We start from the raw sequence: 19,760 nt of genomic DNA on the forward strand, positions 1-19,760 counted from the left end.
TCAAAAGTTCAAAACGGCGCTCAAAAATAGCTTGCTTTGTTCTCTCTCTCTCTCTTTCCCCTGACACAGACACAGTCACATACAAACAGTCACCACCACCACCCAGGATTTCAGTGTTTTCACTCCCACTCTCCCAATCCATTCCAAGTCAAACCCATCCATCAATTCTGTCTTTCTTTCACACAACACACTAAATAACAAAAACCCCTTTCCCTTCCTTCCCTATGTCCCTTCTCTGCTTCCTTTGCGTTTTTGAATTCGAAACACCCGACAATTCAAGAAATATCAGACATAAAGAGTAGAAAAAGAACAAGAGTGGCATGCTCCCCCTTTGTTTGTCCGCCGTGTGCCAAGTAACAACAAGCGCTCTTCCCCAGAGAAAGATTGAACTTGAACCCTCCTACCACCTCCATCCTTACTCCCAACAAACAAACAAACAAACAAACAAATGGAAACCCACTGCACAAAAGAAAGGAAAAAAAAAACGCCTGCAACTATGCTTGCAACATCTTCAAACCAGTAGTGACCACAACAACCCTCCTTTTCGACTTTTTGTTTCTGTACCCAGAGGGGAGGTAGGTATCATAACTCCGGTCTCATATACCCAGACGGCGGAGAAGGAGGCAACTGTTCCGCCACTGCTTCCTACGCAGTCCCGGTAGTCAACCCGTTATTCTGTCTCCCCCACCCCGAGTTCCTCCACTCCCCTCTGTTTCCCTGTCCTGGTGGTCCTGGCTGAGGCTGGTTGTGCTGCGGCTGTTGTTGTGGCGGCTGTGATGGTGTCAAATGCCCTTGGTTCCCGGCCTCCGGTCCTCTGTATGGTGACTGTTGGGGCGGGTCATACGGTCCACGTTTGTGTGGTGGTGGCGTGCCCTGAACAGGTGGTGTTGCCGCTGCCGCAAAGGCTGGTATCGTTGGCTCCTGCATTGGTCGCACGCTGCTTTCCTGCTGCCATGATGCCGGGTCGGTTTCTATTCTCCTCGGCGGTGGGCGGCTGGGGTTGTTGTCGTGGCGGCCCATCAGCTCTCCTACGTCACTATACTGTCGGATTGGGCCGTTGGCTGCACGGTCGCCGAAACGCTTCAGAATTTCCTTGGTTGTCAATTCGGCACTGTTGTTGAATAATGATTGATCTTGCAGGAGATCGGCCAGGTCATCAGGGACCTACAATCGTGTTAGCGTGTTGTTCACAAAAGTGGAGGCAGACATGAAACTTACCAGACACATCTCCTCAATACTAGCAATTATAACCTCCACGGCCTGAATGGCAAACATGGGGTCGCTGTCAAGGCTTGCAGCCTTGTTGGCATCCAACAAAACGTTGGGGGCAATGACGGTGGCCAGATTCCTGATGTCCATTTTGGATCCGGATTCATCGTCCACCTGGTGGAAAGATCCCACCCATTTCAAGAAACAAAACAAAACTTCCAAGCAGTCGCGGTTTGCTTTTGGAAGCAAGCAGCATGCCAAGTGCAGGCAGTGCTTCCTCTTTTCTGGATCTGGGATCTTGGCCGCTGTTAACCAAAGACGGTAGAGTTTCTGCGTCATCAAAGGATCTGGGAGTTCTCGCAGGTATCGCTTCAAGAGGGCGGCCAGCTGAACAACATGCGTCGAGCTAAAATCAACATCCTCTTCCCTGTCCAGCGCTTCGGCCACCTCTCCCAACTTCTTGAGGTTACCACTCTTTCGGAAGACACCTTCAACCGAGAGGTCCATTTGCTTCATTGCCGAGATGATGTCGTCGATAATGGAAGGGATCTTCAAAGTACCAGGTCCGACACCATCGGTCGACTCGCAACCGTCCCGCTCAATGATGACTTCCAATGGGACGCCAAACACCCCCTTCTTCTTGACGGCCTTTTGCTTGTCATTTTTGAACGCCTTGCCAATGTTCTTCCAGAAAGTAGGAGCCTTCTTGTTCTCAATGAACCCCAGGAGCTCCTCCAGCGTAAACTCATTCTCAACCATAGGATGCATCGTCATGACAGCCAAGTGTCTGACGATAAAGTACTCCAGTCCTGATAACTCCGAGAAATACCGTCGTGTGCCTCGCATGGTGCCCTGGTCTGGGAGACCGCGTGAACCGACTCCTTTGCCATCTGACAGACTTCGCTGGTGCATGTTATTAGCACCACCAGCACCCAGTCGTGGTTCCGTGGCCGGAGACCGGAAAAGCTCCTGGCGGTTCTGGTTTGGCTGATAGGACCTTTGTTCCCTTGCTGCTTGCTCAGCCGCAACAATCCTTGGGATATCGTCGAGTGTCAAGGCGTCCTGATTGGGCAATGTCATGTCCTCTTCATCGATAGGCCCGCGCTCGTCGACAATATGGAATCCCCTACTCTGACCCCCCTCGCCTGTGCCACCAGCCGACCCTGGCCGCACGCTGCTGCTCTCAGGTCCATCCAGAATCCTTGATGTCCTTGCCTTTCTAAAGCTGGACGACAAGTGCTTGTCCATACGGGTGCTCTTTAGTCTCCGGACATCATTGAGAGCGCTCTCGTAGGACGACTCTCGATGATGTCGTGGATAATCGCCCCCTTGCTGCCTGGACCTACCCTCAGCAGAGTCAAGATCGCCTCCGTTTGGATCGTCACCATTGTCAAGAGCGCCGTTCACTCGAAGAATCTCCAGCAGTCTAGCCAGGGCAACCTGGAGCAGGAAGACGTATTGTTGAAGCTTGGTAATGTGTTCAAACGGCGATAGGTGTGCAGGAATATGAGGGTCGCAAGTACTGCAAAATACCTTGGTGTCGTAGGGTTTCAACCGGGCCTCTTGAAGCTTGCGACCAAGCTCTTTGCCGCAATGCGAGCAGTTGACGCAGGCCAGGTGCCACCGTTTATCTCCACTCTTTGCACATTCGTCTTCGATGGGCTTATGGCAGAGGATGCACTGGTCCGAATCATGTGCTGATAATCTGGACATGCCCGAAGTCAACTGGAGTGTGGTTGTAGAATGGTCGTCCAATTTGAGCACTTCGAGATCGCTCAGATCATCCAGGAAATTGTAAAGGCCATCTGGTGAGTTCCTTTCTTTTTCGATCCGAAGAGCGCCTTGCAGACAGATTCTGATAAGTAGCTTCAAATAGTGGGCAAGACCGGTGACAAGCGTCAACAGCTCTTGCGTGACACCAGGCTTGCGTGTAACACGGTCTTGGGTTTTGGACAACAGCGAGAAAAATGCCACGATCTTTTTGCAAAGCAATTTGGCCTCACGCCCGTATGCCAAACCAGCTGCGTATTCCATTAGCACAACGTTACGAGGTTAGGGTGCACCAAGAGGGTTCTTCTTACATTTTGGGTCCACGTCGCTGGACATAGTGGCGTCGAGCCGGTCTGCAGAACGGAAAAGGATGTCGACATGGAAGATGAACTTCTTCGCCACCATGACACCATCCACATAGGCGCCATTGCTCACATGCAGGAGCATATCTGATATACAAGCAGCCGAAGATTCTTCGAAGGTCGACAGCACGCTCCAGATCCGGTATACCTTCTCCTCCATGCGTTCCTCCTCGCCGCGGACGTGCTCGCGGCCCGCAGTGTCATCTTGGGTGATGACAGGCGCTTCTTGTGGTGAATTGAGGCGGACGTTCCAAAACTTGTGGATCATGTAGCATTCAGGATGCCAGTGCTGGTTTTGTCCGTTTCGGAATATTTCAACGAATTGTTTCAGGATCGAGGTTTGACAGCCGCTGCATCTTTGGGCGAACTGGGTCGAGTAATGGTAATGGCAATAAACCTGGCCATCATGCTCATAATAGCTGTCTTGAGCACCGAATACTGTTGGGCAAAGGGAGCAGGTGAAGTGATCGACGTGGTATTTGCGATCGAGCGCAGTTATGTAGGAACCTCGTAATGCTCCACCGCATTGATGGCACAGCAGGCCTAGTCGTCGGAAGTAATCCGTTTCGCAAAGGGGGTATTGTCCCTCGCCGTTCTCGTCCTCTGCTGGGAAGAATTTGGAAGCTACGATTTGTCCGCAATCCTGCAAAGCGGTTAGAAAACAACACAAGGGCCAAAAAGCGCCACACCGCCAACTAGAGAGCAGCATGTTCAAAAAAAAACCAAAAATCACAACTTACCCGGCACTTGAAGCAGTCCAAATGGAATGTGCCATCCAGAGCGCGAACGAATTGACCTGTCAAAGGCTCTCCACACTTCTTGCAGACACGCACCTGGCCACTGGCTGTCCTAGCCTGCCGTGGCCGCGATCTGTTGCGCTCGCCGCTTTGTCTCAACTCCAAGTCTGCTTCTCCGTTGCTGCCCTGAGCTGCTGGTGAGTTTGGGGCTCTGCCATTGTGAGGATGGCCGTGAGGGTTCCCACGAGGATCACCGTGTGCCCAATCGCCGCCTCCTAGGCCCAGGCTACCAGGAGCTCCGCCGCCAGCACCACCATAGTCGTATCCTGCCATTGTGGACTGATCCTGAATCCGTCCACTGATGTTCGTCACACTACACCATGTGCGTTCGTCTCCAAAGTAAACAATCGGGGTTGTGGTGGTGGTGAAAGCAAAACTCGAGGGTCGAGGTCGCGGGCGCGGTCGTGGAGTGAGGAAACCGGGGGCTCAGCCAGGAGAGGGCCCGACATCAAGCCACGACTGGGCCAAAATAAAACGACGATAGTTCGCTACGGGCAGTCGGTCTGAATGTAGTATGCGTTGGTAAAGGCGGGGCTGAAGATAACCAACACGATAGGTAAGCGTCGCTCTGGGCAGAGGCTGTGCGGGCAACAAGTGTCGAGCAAATAATCGGCTGGCTGGGCACGCACGATGGGAGGTTGAGGCTGAACGACGACGACGTTGAGCGAGCGAGAGCAACAGCGGGCCTTGGACCTTACTGGGCAGCGAGTCGGCGGAGCAGTCGAAAAAGGGCAGCCTCGTGGTATGGAGAGGAGAGGTGCAGCCGGCTCGGTCTTTTTGCAAACTCAGATCTCGACGTCCCAATGTCTGGCCCGGATGGATTGCACGTCGTGGGATGGGGATGCGGATGCGCTGAGGTTGGCTGGAGATGACAGGAGTGGAAGACGTTCAGGAGGTCGGGTTCCAGTACGAGGTGGGTGGTCCACAGTTTAGGTACCTTACCTACTCTCCCCAGTCGGGTCAAGACAGCAGCGATCGACAGCCCCCCGCCACGGCGGAGCGCCAATTTCAGGCTTGCTGGGAGACAGGGACAGCGCCTTCTTTTAGGGGAGGTCGCACTCGAATAAGACCTGTGGGTGCCGTAGCGTAGCCGTTGTGTAGGTAGAGGCAGAGATCAGAATCATCAACGGCCGATCAGTATTCGCGCTTGGAAAGAGAATCAAGATAAGATGCTTGACGCTCGAAACAACACGCGGGAGATGGGCGCATCCTTCTCCTTGAATTTCCCTAGGGTCGCCGCAGAGAGCCATGACCGCTGCCCGAGTCCTGCTCCGCCGCCAAGACCTTTCCGCTGGTGCCCTATAATTTTTAGTGACAACGGCCAAATGGGGAAATTGCCCACTTATGCCCAAAGTTATTCAGAGGAATGGCAGCATCGTGCCATGGGATTTTGGATGCATTTCGGCCCAAAGTGTCTGTTTGTGAGGAGAACAATCCCCCTCCCGTCTCCCTTACCTGCAGAGAGACATGAGTAGGTAAGAAGAAGCACAAGGCACAGGCACCGTCCTTTTGCTTTGTCCTGCCGGGTTTTTTGTTGTGTACCCGTGGAGCTTGGACGGGACGGGATGGGATGGGATGAGATGATGCAAAGGCAGGGAGGGGCCCAACAGTGTTCCTCTCTGGCTGCAACAATTGCTCCTCGGGTGGGGTTATGGAGGAGGCATTTCGATGCTATTTACAAAGACGAATCAAGGGACCCCCTTCTCGGATATCTTCGATTTGATCATCTCGACCTCCCATCGGTAGGTGTATGCCATGCAGATGAATATTCGTACATCACGCAAGTCGATAATCAGCTGCAGGAACCCATACTCATGCTGACCTGCATGCAGAAAACACGAGCTCTTTTCATAGTGACTAAATATTACGCAGGACAAAATAACTACCATCATCAACACATGTTATTAAACATCACCCACCACCAACGCACTTATACAAAACCCTATCTTAGGCCTTTACCAATTTCTTCAGCCTCCTTTCGATGACGTCTCTCCCCTCGAGGGTATCCCAGACACGATGGGGAGCCTTGTCAACAATATCCCAGTCTTCCAGCTTCCTGGTAAGGTGGCTTAGATCCCGTTGCTACAATCATCCAGTCAGCCTGCATTCAGCATAAAACCGGTGCCATCATCAGGTACATACCTTAGCTTCCCACTCACTATCCCGTCTTATTTGTTCCCCAGAGCTAATAATAACCAGTGGCGTCTCCTTGTCCTGAATGGCCCGGCTTGAAGCAACGTCTCGCTTCGTGAGAGAGTCGGCCACCAGACTTTCCTGCAGTTTGGCAAAGATGGTGGTGCCAGATTGATACGAGGCACGGCCCCAAACTCGGTCCATGGAGCGTCTCCCTCTGAGTAGCGCACCGAGGATTCTATCAATTCCGCACGGCGAGATGACGCCTCTCAGCCAGAGCAAAAACCCACGGCCTGGGTCTCCAACTCTTGAGAGCAGATCCTCATGAAGCGGATCAATCATCAACAAGCCCCTCACATCTTCTCCGTGTCTTGAGCTGAACACTCTCGAGTAGATCGACCCAATCCCAGCACTGACCAAAACCCAGGGACCCTCCTCTCCAGCCCTCGACAATGTCTCCCCCAAAACATCCGAAGCCATGCTGGCCGAGAGTGGCGACGGAGCAGTGTCACTCCAAGCCATACCGGGCCTATCCGCAAAGCAGAACCTCTCAATCGAGCCATTTTTGACCGCATTCTCGGCCAGCTGCCACAGGCCCCTTTCAACCGGATCCTCACCTCCCTCAATCAACACCGTCGTCGACTTTGCCCCGCTGGCATCAGTCTTGTTCCCGTAGCAGTACAGATGAATCTGGTACTTGTCCTCATCCACCCAGTACCTTTCACCTGGCGGTCTCAGCCCAGAATCAACCGCCCTCAAGATCAAGGTACAAGTCATGAGCACCACCACCGCAGTAATCACCGAAAGCGCCACACTCGACAGCAGCACCTCTGTCCACTCCAGCAACGTCCTCCTGTGCTCCGGCCGCCCAGTCAACCTCTCCTCTTCCTCCGCCTTACCCCACTGAACCGTCCTGTCCGCAATGACCACCCACCCCACCATGAGCGTAGCCCAACCGACACTCCCTATGCCTACCCAAATCTCCTCATGTCTCGTCCTCGTCACCGCAACGATAACAGTCGTATCAACCAGCAACAGCCCCGCAAGAACCAGACTCAAAACCCGTTGGCTCTTACTCGGCACCGCAAAGAAGATCAACGAGATGGTAAGCGTAACTAGCGCAACAGTAGCGTAACTAAAGCTGAAGAAGGGTGATCCGCGAACGTGAAGACCGGGTGGTGTGACGAAGACGGAGACGACCATCAACACCCACCAGATGAATGTCAGGATGGTGAGCGCGACGGTGGCGTAGCGGACCAGGCGGACGGTGAAGAGGTTGTAGGGGGACACGGCTGGGTCGTCGGGGGAGAGGTAAGGGCCGTTGGAGGGGTTGTAGGGGGTGTAGGTTGTGCTGTCGACGCGGTTGGGGAGGAGGCGGGTGTGTTCGTTTGTTGTGGTGGGGTGGTGGTCCTCTTCGGAGGAGTAGCGCCGGTCCGAGGACCGGATGCCGTTTGTGGACATGGTGAGAGGTGAGATAGTGACAGCAAGGTAGGTTAAGGTTGTAGATGTGAAGGTAAGGGTAGACTAGACTATGGTGCCGACTAGCAGCAGTTCATTGTCTCTATGTCCTGTGAAGATATTCCCCACCAAGATAACCGAAGTGAAAAAACTAAAGCGGCCTTGTAAATGATGGAAAATAGATATGGTTCTTCTTTAGTGACGGATCAGATATCAATTTCGCCTTGTCGCAGCAAGGTCATGGGGGGGGGTCTCCTCCCACAATCAACGACGTCATAACTTGTTAGTTCTATGATAGGCCTGTTTTGGGTGTAGCAGGACGCTAATTGGTCGGTTTGGTCGGTTTGTTCAACCTTCCCGAACGCCAAAACTACGATGGATCGGCCACTAACATCGACAGGCAAGGAATTGGCACTTTTGGGGGCACATGGTTTTTGATTGCTGAGAGTCCCTTGGTGCGTTTCGACATATAGGCTTCGTAGACGTTGCCTCAACCTTGATTGCTTTGGCTACACTGCTGCCTTCGGATGAATTGTCTCCAAAGTGGTCGATTTTGGGGTCACTTTCCTTATCTCTCTGGTCTTACTTTTCTCATCATTGCCATCGTACATGCAGAATATTCCTCCCAAGTTCATCGCATAAACATTTTCCTTTCCAACCTTATCCCCTCGGAAAGACCTCCCCTTCACTGCCATTTGTCATCCCACCCATAATTCCACGGCACTTGCTGCTGGCCCCCATCCCCGCCAACCGGACTTAACCCCAATACCTCCCCCTTCCTAAAACTCCCACTCCCCCCACTCATACTATACCCAGAAAACCTCCCACTTCCACCACTCCCCCCACTCCTTATACTCCCCCCTGCGATCAGCTCACTCCCCCTCCTCTCCCTCTCTTTTCTCCTCCTCTCTTCCTTCCTCCTCCTGAGCAGTTCCTCCGGATCAGGTCCCGTCGTCGAGGTGATCGCATCAGAAGGGATCTCCCCTATCGGTGCCCTGAGCTTGGAGTGAGCTTCACTATCCGTCAGGGGGATCCCCGCCTTGCGGAAAGCTTCTTTTTGGTGTGACAGAAGAGCTTGCGTGGAGGGCTCGGATGTTGAGAGCCAGCCCGTGAGTTTGGAGACCTTTCCCAGGAGTTTCCCTCCACCTCCGCCTTCGCTTCGACTCCTGTCTTTGATTGGGGAGGGGGGCTGTTGTTTCTTGGAGGAGGATTTGACAGAGGTTGGTTTGCTGCTTTTGCGGGATTTGGACCGGTGTTGGGGGTCTGTTGCTTCTGGGTTTGCGCCGGACATGGCTGGGGGGTAGGAGGTGCGGTAGGTTGGGTCCATGGTGGGTGTTTTGGTTTGGATTGGGTGTGGAGGTGAGGTCGGTGCGAGGATCCCGGTTGGTCTGTTTAGGTGAAGGTGAGGTCGACTTGAGAACGTTTCTATTTCGTCTGGTGTTGAGGTTTAATATACCCAGGTATCGACTCTCGTTTGGTTTGATAGCTCGGCTCGGTGATGAAGGCTGTTCGGGAGCTGGTAACACAGCGGCCACACAGCTGAAGGGAAATCAGGACACCACCCAGACGCCAACTAATATTGACTTGTCGAGGACGTAAGAAAATTCCTTTATATTTCGCCGACAATGACTGTGTAACTCCGGATGATGACCACGCCACCGGCGGAAGAGGGCCATGAAAAGAATCACTATGAGAGATTATCTCCGTTTGGAAGGAGCGTGTTTGGAGTGTTCTTCGGCTTGAGCAAGCTCTTCTACAGCTCATCAGGGGTCAGTCTTAAACCAGTCAGAAACAAGTTGTAAACCTTACGATGAAATCCTACGCACTGGCAGAATGCTTGGCTGACTCGAAAGTATTAGAGTTTTTGCTGGAACCGGAATTGCTATCTGGGCCAAGTGTTTGCAACTTGGCATGCGTCTTCAAATCGATGCCGGTCCAAAAGTTGAGCTTCTTGTGGTGGTGGTATTCTTGGAATATCTCGACGGCTCCTGAAATGGCTACGCTATATAGATAACCGTCTAGCCTTTTCTTCACTCCAGACCCAAGCCAAGGGAGAAGCAAGCAGACATGCAAGAGATACCCGATCTGAAGTCTGGTGTGAGGGAGGTCACCAATAGAGGACCCTGGGGACGAAAAGCAACAAGCCAAGCAAACTCAGAAGCTAGCCACGAGATCCCGAGACAGAAACAGGCGCTAGTCAAAGAATGTAGCCGCCACGAGCTGAAAACCAGATAAGAGGAATTTGTCGATACCAACCCCCGGTGCCGAGTTGCCAGAGCCTACCACTTATATCGTTGAGTGAAATCTGAGCTTGCTCAATGACATAGTGTATGTAACCTGCGCGGAGTGCAATATTTCATGGCGGTGTCAACCCCAAAGCAGCAGGAACCCTGGCTGCAACATTGGCGAGAAAACCAGCCTGCATTGGACTGGGTGGATGTCGCTTGGCCTTGGTTCGATGATGCATCACAGTCGAGGATGGGAAACGGCCTTGGCACAGAGGAAGAATCTTTTCGAGTCCAAAGACTGTGCAGGATCGTCGTCAACGGGTTGAGAATTGCATGCTTCTTTGCTTCTATGGAAGCCCCCTCTCCCGAAATCTGGAACATTCTTGGATGTCGATCCCACGTCAACTCCCGAGACGGGCGGCATGATGGATGGTGCCATGAACCGACGAGATTGGCGAGTCCAGAGAACTGGGTACGTGATCCCGAATGCCGCAAGATATATTAACCAGATGCAACCTAGGGCTAATCCTAGGAAAATCCTCGTAGCTTGCAAAATCTTGACAACTCGTGGTAAGGGTCAACGTATGCCAATAAAATGCAGGCTGGTTTCTTTCAGGTCTAGACATGTGCGGACTCGAGAAGCGAGCAAGATTGCGCGCACTGTTGAGCCTGCAGCTGTCAGTTCTCAGACCAAGTCTCCGAGAAGCAAGTTAGTTCAGCTCTTCTTTGGGAGGGAAGGTCAAGAGGTCATCCAGAAAGGACCTCAGATGCACCGGAGCATCCTGCCCTGCATCCGGTGCCCGACCTAACCTACCAGGAGAGAGCTTGATATCAACGTTGTCTTGTCTGGCGAATGGCACTGTGCTTCGACTGCATCTCCGTCTTCTAGCTTGGTCTTGATTTAGGTCCAGTGGGATAAACATGGCAGTGATTGGTCGGCAACTGCAGGAGTCCTGTAGGAATGATTCGATTTATGCCTAGAAAAAGAACAATAGGCGCGTAAAGCCCTCAGCCAAAACTGGATGGAAGTCAAACATCTTCGATTTTCGAAGCCTCGCAGCGAGGGAGTGTTTCAAATGCTGTCAAGGTTCTCCGAAAGTCAAGATTCGGGACGCACAGACTTTAGCCCCACCATGGTGGGACAATGTCGGTTAATCATCCGCCCTTGGCGACCCCCCAAGCCGCCGTCGCCTAATTCCCCGCCTTTCTTTGACATCCTCAGTCAGGCTGGAGGCCAAACGTCAACCAACAAGCCGCGCAGACAAACATTCTCCCCTTGCTTCCGCATCTGCAAGCCGCGCTCTCTGTCGGGTCACTCACGTTTTTTGACTTAACTTTTCTGCGCTCCCAGTTCAGCTTGCGCAAAACGCGCTTTGCTCCTCAACCCAACTTCAGAGCCTCGCGCGCGACCCAACACCAACCGGCGACCATGCCTGGCCTCACCATCATAAACGACGGAACACAGGCCACGTCGGCCTCCGGCGCGGCGCACGGTTCCAGACCCAGCTCCGCACCTCAACAACAACCATCTCAACCTCAACCATCATCACCAAACTCATCATCACGACCAGCACCACAACGCCATCAACAACCACCACAACTCCCCACCACGATCACAACCCCCAGAGCACCCTCCCCAACCCGCCCCCCAATATCCCCCATAACCCCCAAACTCGACCCCACCAAACCGACCCTCCCCCCTCACCTCCCAAAAGAAACCCCCATCCCACCCCCCACAATCCCCGACTTCTCCCTCTCCCGCCCACCCCTCTCCCACACCTCCCAACCCCAAGCCCAAACCGCCATCCCCCCTCCCCAACCAGTCCCACTAGACTTCGACTCCAACCCCGACGTCCTAGCCCTCAAATCAGCAATCTCCATCCTCCAACTCCAGCGCCAACGCGCCCAAGCAGACATCCAATCCCTCCACAAAGCTAAACTCTCCGCCCTCTCCGACCCAGCCTCCTTTGTCGCAGACCTCACAACCGGAAAGGTTGGCCAAAAGGAGGAGGGTCTATTCGGGGGATCACCGCCCTCCGACTCTGACTCTGACGACTCCGACGAGGACAGTAAGAAGCAAGATGGAGAGGAGAAGGAAAAGGAGCCAGCATGGAGGAAGTTACCCAAACCACAAACTGTCGTCCGATGCCCGCCTATAAACTGGAATCAGTACGCAATCGTGGGCGAGAGTTTGGATAAGTTACATGCTGAACAGCTCAAGGCGCCGACGCCGGGGGTTCCGGTTGTGATAACGGGGGGGTCAAACCAGGGGACGGCCGGGAGGTTCGAGTTTACGGCTGGGCAGCAGGGTGGTGGTGGTGGAGGTGCAGGAGGGGGTTTGGTGGGGAGTAATCAGCCGCAGAAGTTGGTCGGGATTGCGGCGCCGTATGTGCCGGGGAGGGACAAGATTGAGAAGAAGAGGGGAGGGAAGCGGTCGTGATCTATCTCGTGAGAAAGAAAAGGAAGGGGCAATAAGACATGATAGTGAGAGAAACTTTCAGGGGATAATTATGAAGTGGACGAATATAGAGCAACACAAAGGGGGGCATCAGCTAGGCGTTTTTGGAGTTTGAATTTCCACAAGGGAACAACAGACAGGACTATATGGCAACAGGATAGATGTTAAACAATAGGCTTTTAACTAGAAATGGACTCCTCACTGTCCAGGTCAGCTGAGAGCTATTCATTCACAACAAACACATCACATCACGTCTCACGCTGTAAGTGGCTACAAAACACACTTCAATTCCTCACAAATGCTCCAGCGAAATGACCATCTATCAATGCCCTAGCCCAGCACCCCAAACCTCCCATCGCTTGCCTGAATTTAAGCTATTGTTTGACTACGCTCCCGGGGAAGTAAGAAAAGATGCCTGTCAGAACGACAGCAACTGGACAACAAAACAGCTATCGTCACATGTCGACCACACCAGCAGCACCGCATATTAAAAGCCATAAATAAGCTGACTATAACCCTTGCCTCATCGCTACATCCCCCAAATCCCAGCCTTAAAACGCCGTGAAGCTTGCCTTTCGGATCCTGTATCCTAACAAGCTGATGTGAGAAAACGTATGATGGAAGTGGTTTAAAAGTCCCTATAATATGTTAGCCTGGTAAAACACAGCATGAATAATACAACGGGTTTAGTTACTCCATAGACTGCTGAACCGAGCGACGAAGACGCCTGTTGTAGTTGCGGCGCTCGTCCACTCCTCCCCAGTACAGCTTGAAGGCTTCCGGATTCACCAGCGTACGAGGATCGTACGGAGGGTTCTCCTCCTCCAAAGCATCAATCACCGCCTCAATGTGAGACTTGACATCCTCTCTCTTACTAATCGCAGAAACATAGCATGGCGTTCCATCAGGGGATATCCTATGGTGGAAGAGACGGGTCTCAAATCTCACACGAGGCTGTTCTTCTGGGAACCTGGGGCTGAAGTGAAGCCCGAATCTGAACAGCCCACCATCGAGATTCGTCATGGGCTTACCGAAATAAGTGACTGCCCAGATAAAGGGGTTGCTGTCGACCAGCTCGATGTTGTGCGGGAGGTCGGCACGCTTGAAGGACTCGACCACCTGCTCGAACTGGCGATAGAGGTTGACCGCGACGGTGGTCTCTTTGGCCTTGGCCTCCATTCCCTCAGCCGCCCATCGGTCAGTCTCCGCATCGAGAGCATTTTTGATGTTGCGCAGCCGCCTCTCCAGTTCTAGGTAGTTGAACTTTCCCTCCATCGAGTTGCTAGCTCCTTCAAAAGGCATCCTGGTGAAAGATTGCCCGTCCTTGGTCTCTTCCTTCCCCTTCTGGACGGCTGCGAGGTACGACTCATAGTACCACAGGAAGCGACGCTTGCATAGATCCTTGAATGGCAGGAACGGGGTGCTATCCTCATCTAGCGTATCCATGTCGAGATCGTAGTCACTTGGCACCATTGGGTTGATAGATCCGCCTGCATCCATCCCAAGATACTCCTCGAGACGTTGGATCACCGAGATTCGGAGGGTTTCATGCCGAATCTGTCCTCCCGTCAGCCTCGCAACCGGCAATGAACCATCGATTTCGTTACCTTTTGGACGTAGTCCTTCTGGTTCTTCTTGTCCGATGATTCATTGGCATCTTCGAATCCGGGCTCGTTTTCGTAGGGATTCGTAGACATCAGGCTCTGGATCGAGAGGAGGATAGACTCAAGGCCCTGCGCAGCTGACCACTCCTCACCAGGTTCTCCACGCCATGTCCTAGGTCTTGTTAGTCCAAAGCGAGAAGAAGTGTGCGCAGAGAGAGACAAGAAAGTACCCGAGAATGGATCTATATCCTGGTTAGCCCGGACTCTCCCCCGATTGATCGCTCCCGTACGTACAAGCAAACTTTTCCATTAGCATAGATGTTGGGGTTAAACCGGGTACGGCCAGAGTTTGTCGTGGTACAAGTGACTGTTGGTGACTTGCGGGGGTAATCTAGAGAAGATCAGGTTGGTTGCCGGGCGAACAATGACAAAGATGCCGGAAAGCGAATGTCGATGTCTCTTATAAACCATCATCACGTACCCTTGTTGAACTTGAAGTCGAACTGCCGGTATGTTAGCCAGCTACCGATCATTGCAGACTCATTTCATGTTACCTCGAAGAAGCCGAATTCATACGGCGTCTCGTGGGGACCAATGATGAGGGCCTTGACGTTTCGGACATCTATGTCACGACAAGCGACAGCGAGAGCTAAGGAGTCTTGTGAGCCGAAGATACACGGGGCTACCGTTTTGGAGACCATGGCAGCTTACAAAGATCCGAGTTTTTCTGGAGGTCACTCAGCTCCTATACGCCAAGAGCGACATCGCCGTCTGTATCAGCCTTCGGTACAACTTTGAGCTCATCCATGTTGCAGCCCCGCGGTGTGTGCTCTCCCCCACTGTCCGAGAGCGTCGAACTACGGCAACCCACCTTTGTGATCCGGAAGACGGACTGGTCCGCCATGGTGGATGAATGTTGTCGAAATGGATGTCGTCAAGGCGGAGTGTATAATGAATAAAACAGTGAAGAACTGTGCTGCGGACCGTCAATGGTAGCTGGTAGCTATGCTGGGAATGGGGTTCTCACGAGTTGGATGTTTGGGAGAAGGGGTCCGGGTCAGCACAAATGGTCGAAAGGCAGTGGGTTGCGGGTGCCCGGACAAGGTTATAGGCAGGTCCCGCCTACGAGATTAGCGGCCTTTGCCTGCGCTAACGTTGGGTGTAACTGACAGTTGGGACAAAGTGCGGGGCAACAGTTATTGAGAGTTGGAGACTGAAAGGGATCGATTGGTTAATAACAGCACAATGTGGTAGCATTGCCTGATGTAAAACTGCATGCTTGGGCTTCTATGGAATGTCGAGTTACCTCGCCAGGCAATTTGAGGACCACATACCAGTAGTGTGAAAGATCTGGGAATACAAGTCATTCGGCCTGTCCCCACTCTTGGTAGGCAACCACGCCTTTGTTTTCACTCGTTGATCTGCTACTTTAGTCGATGCCTTCAGCTACTGATGTGGTCATTACTCTTCGATGGTTTGACATGTTGGTATCTCGAGAAGCCTGCATTCAACTTGCAAATTTGGACGTGGCAGCCTTGTTTTATATTAAAGCCGGCCCGGGTAGGTGAATGTCTGGAGGGGTCTTGATGCCAGAGAGGCCACCTGATCAAGTCTGAACCTCTTGCAACATAAAATAGGCGCATGGAAGATATGATGAATCTAACCTGTTCATATCAAAGGCAGTATAGACAAAGGAAAAATATGGACTCTGATACATTCTACACATTATACTAATGTCGTTGGGAAGGCTGTGGAGGGGAACAGTTGTGTGTGAAGCACCCCTCCATAACTGACCATCGGTGTTGTGGAGCCACAGGTACCGAGAGTGGGGGCCAGCTTGGAGAACCCCTGTCCCCAACGACACGGTCGTCGCGCTTTTTCCAACTTGACGCGTAAAGTACCTTCATACTAGCATCGTCAACCTCGAGGTTTGCCTGCAGTAGCATCACCTTCACAGCTTAACCTCTTTGCATTGATTTTCATTCCAGGCCGATCAATCTTCTCAATAACCGGAAAGTCCCCTTTTCCAGATACAAGCTAATCCACATATCCGATATCCACAACTATGGCCAGCTTTTTTGACCTCAAGGCCCGAAAGGCTGCCCTTGCCAATGGAGCAGCCACCAAAGAAACCGAGAAGAAAGATGGCGAGAACACCAGAGTACAACCATGGGTTGAGAAATAGTACGTATTTTTCCATCATGACCAACACTTCAACTTCCTAAATACTGACCCTCATCCCCCTCCAGCCGACCCAAAACCCTCAGCGATGTCACCGCCCAAGACCACACCATCACCGTCCTCCAGCGAACCCTCCAAGCCTCCAACGTATGTTCACCCCCTTCACTACCTTCAAGTTTCCCAACTAACATGCCCCTTTCTCCCCAGCTCCCCCACATGCTCTTCTACGGACCCCCAGGAACAGGCAAAACCTCGACCATCCTCGCCCTCGCCAAAGAGCTCTACGGTCCCGAACTGATGAAATCCCGCGTCCTCGAGCTCAACGCCTCCGACGAGCGCGGCATCTCCATCGTCCGCGAAAAAGTCAAGGATTTCGCCCGCATGCAGCTCACCAACGTCTCCTCTGCCGCCTACAAGGCCCGCTACCCCTGCCCCCCGTTCAAGATCATCATTCTGGACGAGGCAGACAGCATGACGCAGGATGCGCAGTCGGCTCTGAGACGGACAATGGAGACATACAGCAAGATTACCCGTTTTTGTTTGATTTGCAACTACGTCACGAGGATCATTGACCCGTTGGCGTCGAGGTGTAGCAAGTTTAGGTTCAAGAGTTTGGACCAGGGGAATGCGAAGAAACGATTGGAGGAGATTGCAGAGAAGGAAAAGGTTGGGTTGGATGAGGGGGCGGTGGAGGGGTTGATAAACTGTGCGGAGGGGGATTTGAGAAAGGCGATTACTTATCTGCAGAGTGCGGCGAGACTGGTTGGGGCGGTGCAGCAGCCTGGTGGAGGAGACGATGGGGAGGATGGGATGGATGTGGATAAGAAGATGGTTTCGGTCAAGATCGTGCAGGATATTGCGGGGGTGATTCCTGACGAGACGATTCAGAGACTTGTCAAGGCGATGAGGCCGACGACGTTGGGGGGAAATTATACACCTATTGCGAAGGAGGTGGAGGATATGGTGGCGGATGGGTGGAGTGCTGGGCAGGTGGTAACTCAGCTTTATCAGGCGGTGGTGTATGACGAGACAATTGAGGACGCGCAAAAGAACAAGATTCTGTTGGTGTTCTCGGAGATTGATAAGAGGTTGGTGGACGGGGCAGATGAGCATCTTTCGATTTTGGATCTGGCGTTGCGAATATCGGGTATTTTGGGTGGGAGATAGATAGGGAGGCATGATGTTGCACGGAATAATATAAATTCCCATGGCGTTTTGGGGGCAGCAAGCAGGCAAAAATACTGGGGAACTGGTAGAATCGTCTTTTCTTGCCACCTTTAACTACATAATACAATACATTTCACTCATCAGACCTCAGCAGCCCCAGGTTCCCGTTGACCATATCCCAAACCGTTCCTGTCTTGGCCGTTGCTGCTGGTTGCTCAACCATCTTGCTTCCTCGACGGGTGTGTTTTCTCGCAGGCGAGCTCCCCTCCGCCATCCAGATATCCTCCTCCCCTTCGTTCATGCTTGCTCCCTCTCCGGCCTTCCGTCCCAACAAGAGACCCACCTCCGCCAACATCTGCAATGACCCCTCCAGCGCCACCTGCCCTTCCTCAATCTTCTCCGCTACTGTCTCAAACGTGGCAATCTTGGCTTGCTCAGCTGCATACACCCATTGTTTGACACGGCCAGAAACTTGGGTGTAGTCGTCATTGCTGGTGGAGAGGGTATGGTCACTGGACTTTACCCTATTCCCTCCCGGCATAGGGTGTGCGGGTATCAACTGGCTTTCTTGAGCTAGATGATCCAAAGCCGTGGTGTTTTCCTTGACTTGTTTGCTGATTGTATTGTTCAGATGGTGTTTCTGAGCAATGAGGCCCTTTTGCTCGCGGGAGAGGGCGAGGAGTTGCTCTAGGTAGGGGGTGAGGAGTTGTGCTGCGGACGTTGGTTGAGAAGACAGCCCAGACTCGTTCTGTGAGTTCATATCTTCTGGTTTGGTGGGTTTGATGTTTGGTTTAGGGTGTTGGCTGACGAGATTGAGGAGGGATTTGCGAGCTTCGAGGTATTGGTCGTATTTATCCTTTATGCTGGCCAGCTGGGCGTCCATGTCAAGGGGCTCGTTAATGGACGCTTTGCTGGCGCGGAATCGGTTGTCTGGACTGCCTGGGGGGTGGTCGGCGTCGTCGCCTGATGCTTTGGAGAGTTCATCTTCGATCCAGCTGATGAGTTCTATCCTGGTTTTATTGAGGGCTTCGAGTTTGGCGCTGTCGGTGGTGGTTTCTGGGCGGGCGGTGGATTGTGACCTGACCTTGTCTAGGGCTTTCTCTTCTTTTTGGAGTAATAGCTTTGCCTCGAAGACGTGTTTCTCTAGTTGGTCGTTTAGGTCTTTGAGGTGGGCGTTGTTGGAGGTGTTATCGAGAGTCATGGCGGAGACGATCTCTCTTGGAATGCTGGGTAGAGGTCGACTGTCTCGAAATACCTCCTTGGGGTTCATGAAATCTGGCGATGCTGCTGGCTTTTGACTCAGCTGGATGAGGTGCCTTTCGATTGCCTGGAGCCTCTCGCGCTTCTTTTCGAGACTGATAATCGCCAGGTGCTCCTGGAGACGCTCTAGGCCTCCATTTGAGCTGTCATCTTCTTCTGGCTCGCTTGCATGACTGGATTCATGAGTCTGCTTTCTGAACTCGTCACGGGCTTTGATGTTTGCCCTCAAGGCTTCGAGATACTGTCGATAAAGACCTTGGGTGGTGGAGGCTGGGCCAGGCTTCTGATCAGTAACCAGAGCCAGGGGTTCTCTAACAGATCCATGCTGGAGACTAGACTCCAGATGCAATGCTATCATTCGTCGAATATGTGCCGCTTCTTCACGTGGTCTGATGTAGGGATCGAGAACTCTTTGTATGGTTGTGAGGGTATCACTGGTTGGGCTGGGCATTGCGGTGAGTTGTAAGGTGAGGTTGAAGCGTTCGCTAACAAAAGATTGAGGATGCTGGCTTCGGTTTATGGGTCCAGTTGTCTTTGAAGAAGAGTATATTAAACACCCATGGATTCAGGGCATTCTCGACAATTTCATGAATAACCTCGTATTGCTATAGTCAGTAAGTGGTGTTGTTGTTTGTGACAAGATATTGTCTTGAGCAGCTTGTAGACACACTGGCTGTTTGTTAGGGAAGTTGACTTGATATAAATGCAGGGGCCATCAGTGGTGTCCTCACTAAATATGCCTCAGCTACGGTTTACTTTGACAGCAAGCGGCCAATCAGAGGACGTCGCGGAACTACCCAAAAAATTCCCACATTGAGGACGGCGCATGGCAGCTTCAACTCTCAGACGCGAGCAGCGCGACTGCTATTTTCCACCACATCCATCTCTCAACAACGTGTAACCTGCGTCGTCCACCCACCACGAACTCAGTCATTTGATGCGGCACTCGAATGCATATTTCTTTCAGCTTCTTCAGACAAGCCTGAGTTCAGTTTTGGGGCGGGGCTGGGTTGGAATAGTTTCCGCCACAGACAGGTTTCGCTGCGGCGACTGCGAAATCCCATAATTTTGAGACGACCACCCTCACCTCGTCGATTTCTCCCCGTATCATCCATCTCCCACCATCTGCCAAC

General features: G+C 52.5%; 9 protein-coding genes across 9 annotated transcripts; 3 read left to right on the plus strand and 6 right to left on the minus strand.

Moving 5' to 3' along the window:
- Window positions 1–30: 30 nt before the first annotated feature.
- Window positions 31–5,552, minus strand: rga1 (Rho-type GTPase activating protein Rga1). The gene is given in 5 exon segments (XM_062907912.1): window positions 31–426; window positions 435–1,164; window positions 1,219–3,230; window positions 3,291–3,984; window positions 4,082–5,552. Coding segments are annotated over 4 exon segments (3,555 nt in total). The 5' UTR covers window positions 4,412–5,552; the 3' UTR covers window positions 31–426; window positions 435–645.
- Window positions 5,553–5,935: 383 nt separating this feature from the next.
- QC763_113300 (uncharacterized protein) lies at window positions 5,936–7,732 on the minus strand (the record flags this gene model as incomplete). The annotated part of the gene is made up of 2 exons (XM_062907911.1): window positions 5,936–6,220; window positions 6,281–7,732. 2 exons carry the CDS (start codon window positions 7,730–7,732, stop codon window positions 6,086–6,088), a joined length of 1,587 nt encoding a protein of 528 aa, XP_062770968.1. The 3' UTR covers window positions 5,936–6,085.
- Window positions 7,733–8,414: 682 nt separating this feature from the next.
- QC763_113295 (uncharacterized protein) lies at window positions 8,415–9,056 on the minus strand (the record flags this gene model as incomplete). Its single annotated transcript, XM_062907910.1, has 1 exon — window positions 8,415–9,056. One exon carries the CDS (start codon window positions 9,054–9,056, stop codon window positions 8,415–8,417), a length of 642 nt encoding a protein of 213 aa, XP_062770969.1.
- Window positions 9,057–9,426: 370 nt separating this feature from the next.
- On the minus strand, window positions 9,427–9,798 carry QC763_0016180 (uncharacterized protein; the record flags this gene model as incomplete). Its single annotated transcript, XM_062905315.1, has 3 exons — window positions 9,427–9,482; window positions 9,556–9,731; window positions 9,764–9,798. 3 exons carry the CDS (start codon window positions 9,796–9,798, stop codon window positions 9,427–9,429), a joined length of 267 nt encoding a protein of 88 aa, XP_062770970.1.
- Window positions 9,799–11,386: 1,588 nt separating this feature from the next.
- Window positions 11,387–12,397, plus strand: QC763_113290 (uncharacterized protein; the record flags this gene model as incomplete). Its single annotated transcript, XM_062907909.1, has 1 exon — window positions 11,387–12,397. One exon carries the CDS (start codon window positions 11,387–11,389, stop codon window positions 12,395–12,397), a length of 1,011 nt encoding a protein of 336 aa, XP_062770971.1.
- A 262-nt stretch (window positions 12,398–12,659) lies between these two features.
- QC763_113280 (uncharacterized protein) lies at window positions 12,660–15,463 on the minus strand. Its single transcript, XM_062907908.1, has 10 exons — window positions 15,354–15,463; window positions 14,891–15,232; window positions 14,731–14,764; window positions 14,574–14,668; window positions 14,501–14,522; window positions 14,314–14,410; window positions 14,250–14,261; window positions 14,023–14,191; window positions 13,110–13,972; window positions 12,660–13,053 (listed from the first exon to the last, which is right to left on the minus strand). The coding sequence occupies exons 2-10, from the start codon at window positions 14,921–14,923 to the stop codon at window positions 13,044–13,046; spliced, it is 1,335 nt and encodes a 444-aa protein (XP_062770972.1). The 5' UTR covers window positions 14,924–15,232; window positions 15,354–15,463; the 3' UTR covers window positions 12,660–13,043.
- QC763_0016210 (uncharacterized protein) lies at window positions 15,426–15,915 on the plus strand (the record flags this gene model as incomplete). Its single annotated transcript, XM_062905316.1, has 2 exons — window positions 15,426–15,579; window positions 15,836–15,915. Exons 1-2 carry the CDS (start codon window positions 15,456–15,458, stop codon window positions 15,913–15,915), a joined length of 204 nt encoding a protein of 67 aa, XP_062770973.1. The 5' UTR covers window positions 15,426–15,455.
- Window positions 15,916–16,084: 169 nt separating this feature from the next.
- Window positions 16,085–17,511, plus strand: RFC2 (Subunit of heteropentameric Replication factor C (RF-C); the record flags this gene model as incomplete). Its single annotated transcript, XM_062907907.1, has 3 exons — window positions 16,085–16,203; window positions 16,269–16,347; window positions 16,408–17,511. The coding sequence occupies 3 exons, from the start codon at window positions 16,085–16,087 to the stop codon at window positions 17,365–17,367; spliced, it is 1,158 nt and encodes a 385-aa protein (XP_062770974.1). The 3' UTR covers window positions 17,368–17,511.
- QC763_113250 (uncharacterized protein) lies at window positions 17,501–19,078 on the minus strand (the record flags this gene model as incomplete). The annotated part of the gene is made up of 1 exon (XM_062907906.1): window positions 17,501–19,078. One exon carries the CDS (start codon window positions 19,076–19,078, stop codon window positions 17,501–17,503), a length of 1,578 nt encoding a protein of 525 aa, XP_062770975.1.
- Between the last annotated feature and the right edge of the window lie 682 nt (window positions 19,079–19,760).

Source organism: Podospora pseudopauciseta, chromosome 1 (assembly GCF_035222475.1).
Source record: "Podospora pseudopauciseta strain CBS 411.78 chromosome 1, whole genome shotgun sequence".
NCBI lineage: Eukaryota > Fungi > Ascomycota > Sordariomycetes > Sordariales > Podosporaceae > Podospora > Podospora pseudopauciseta.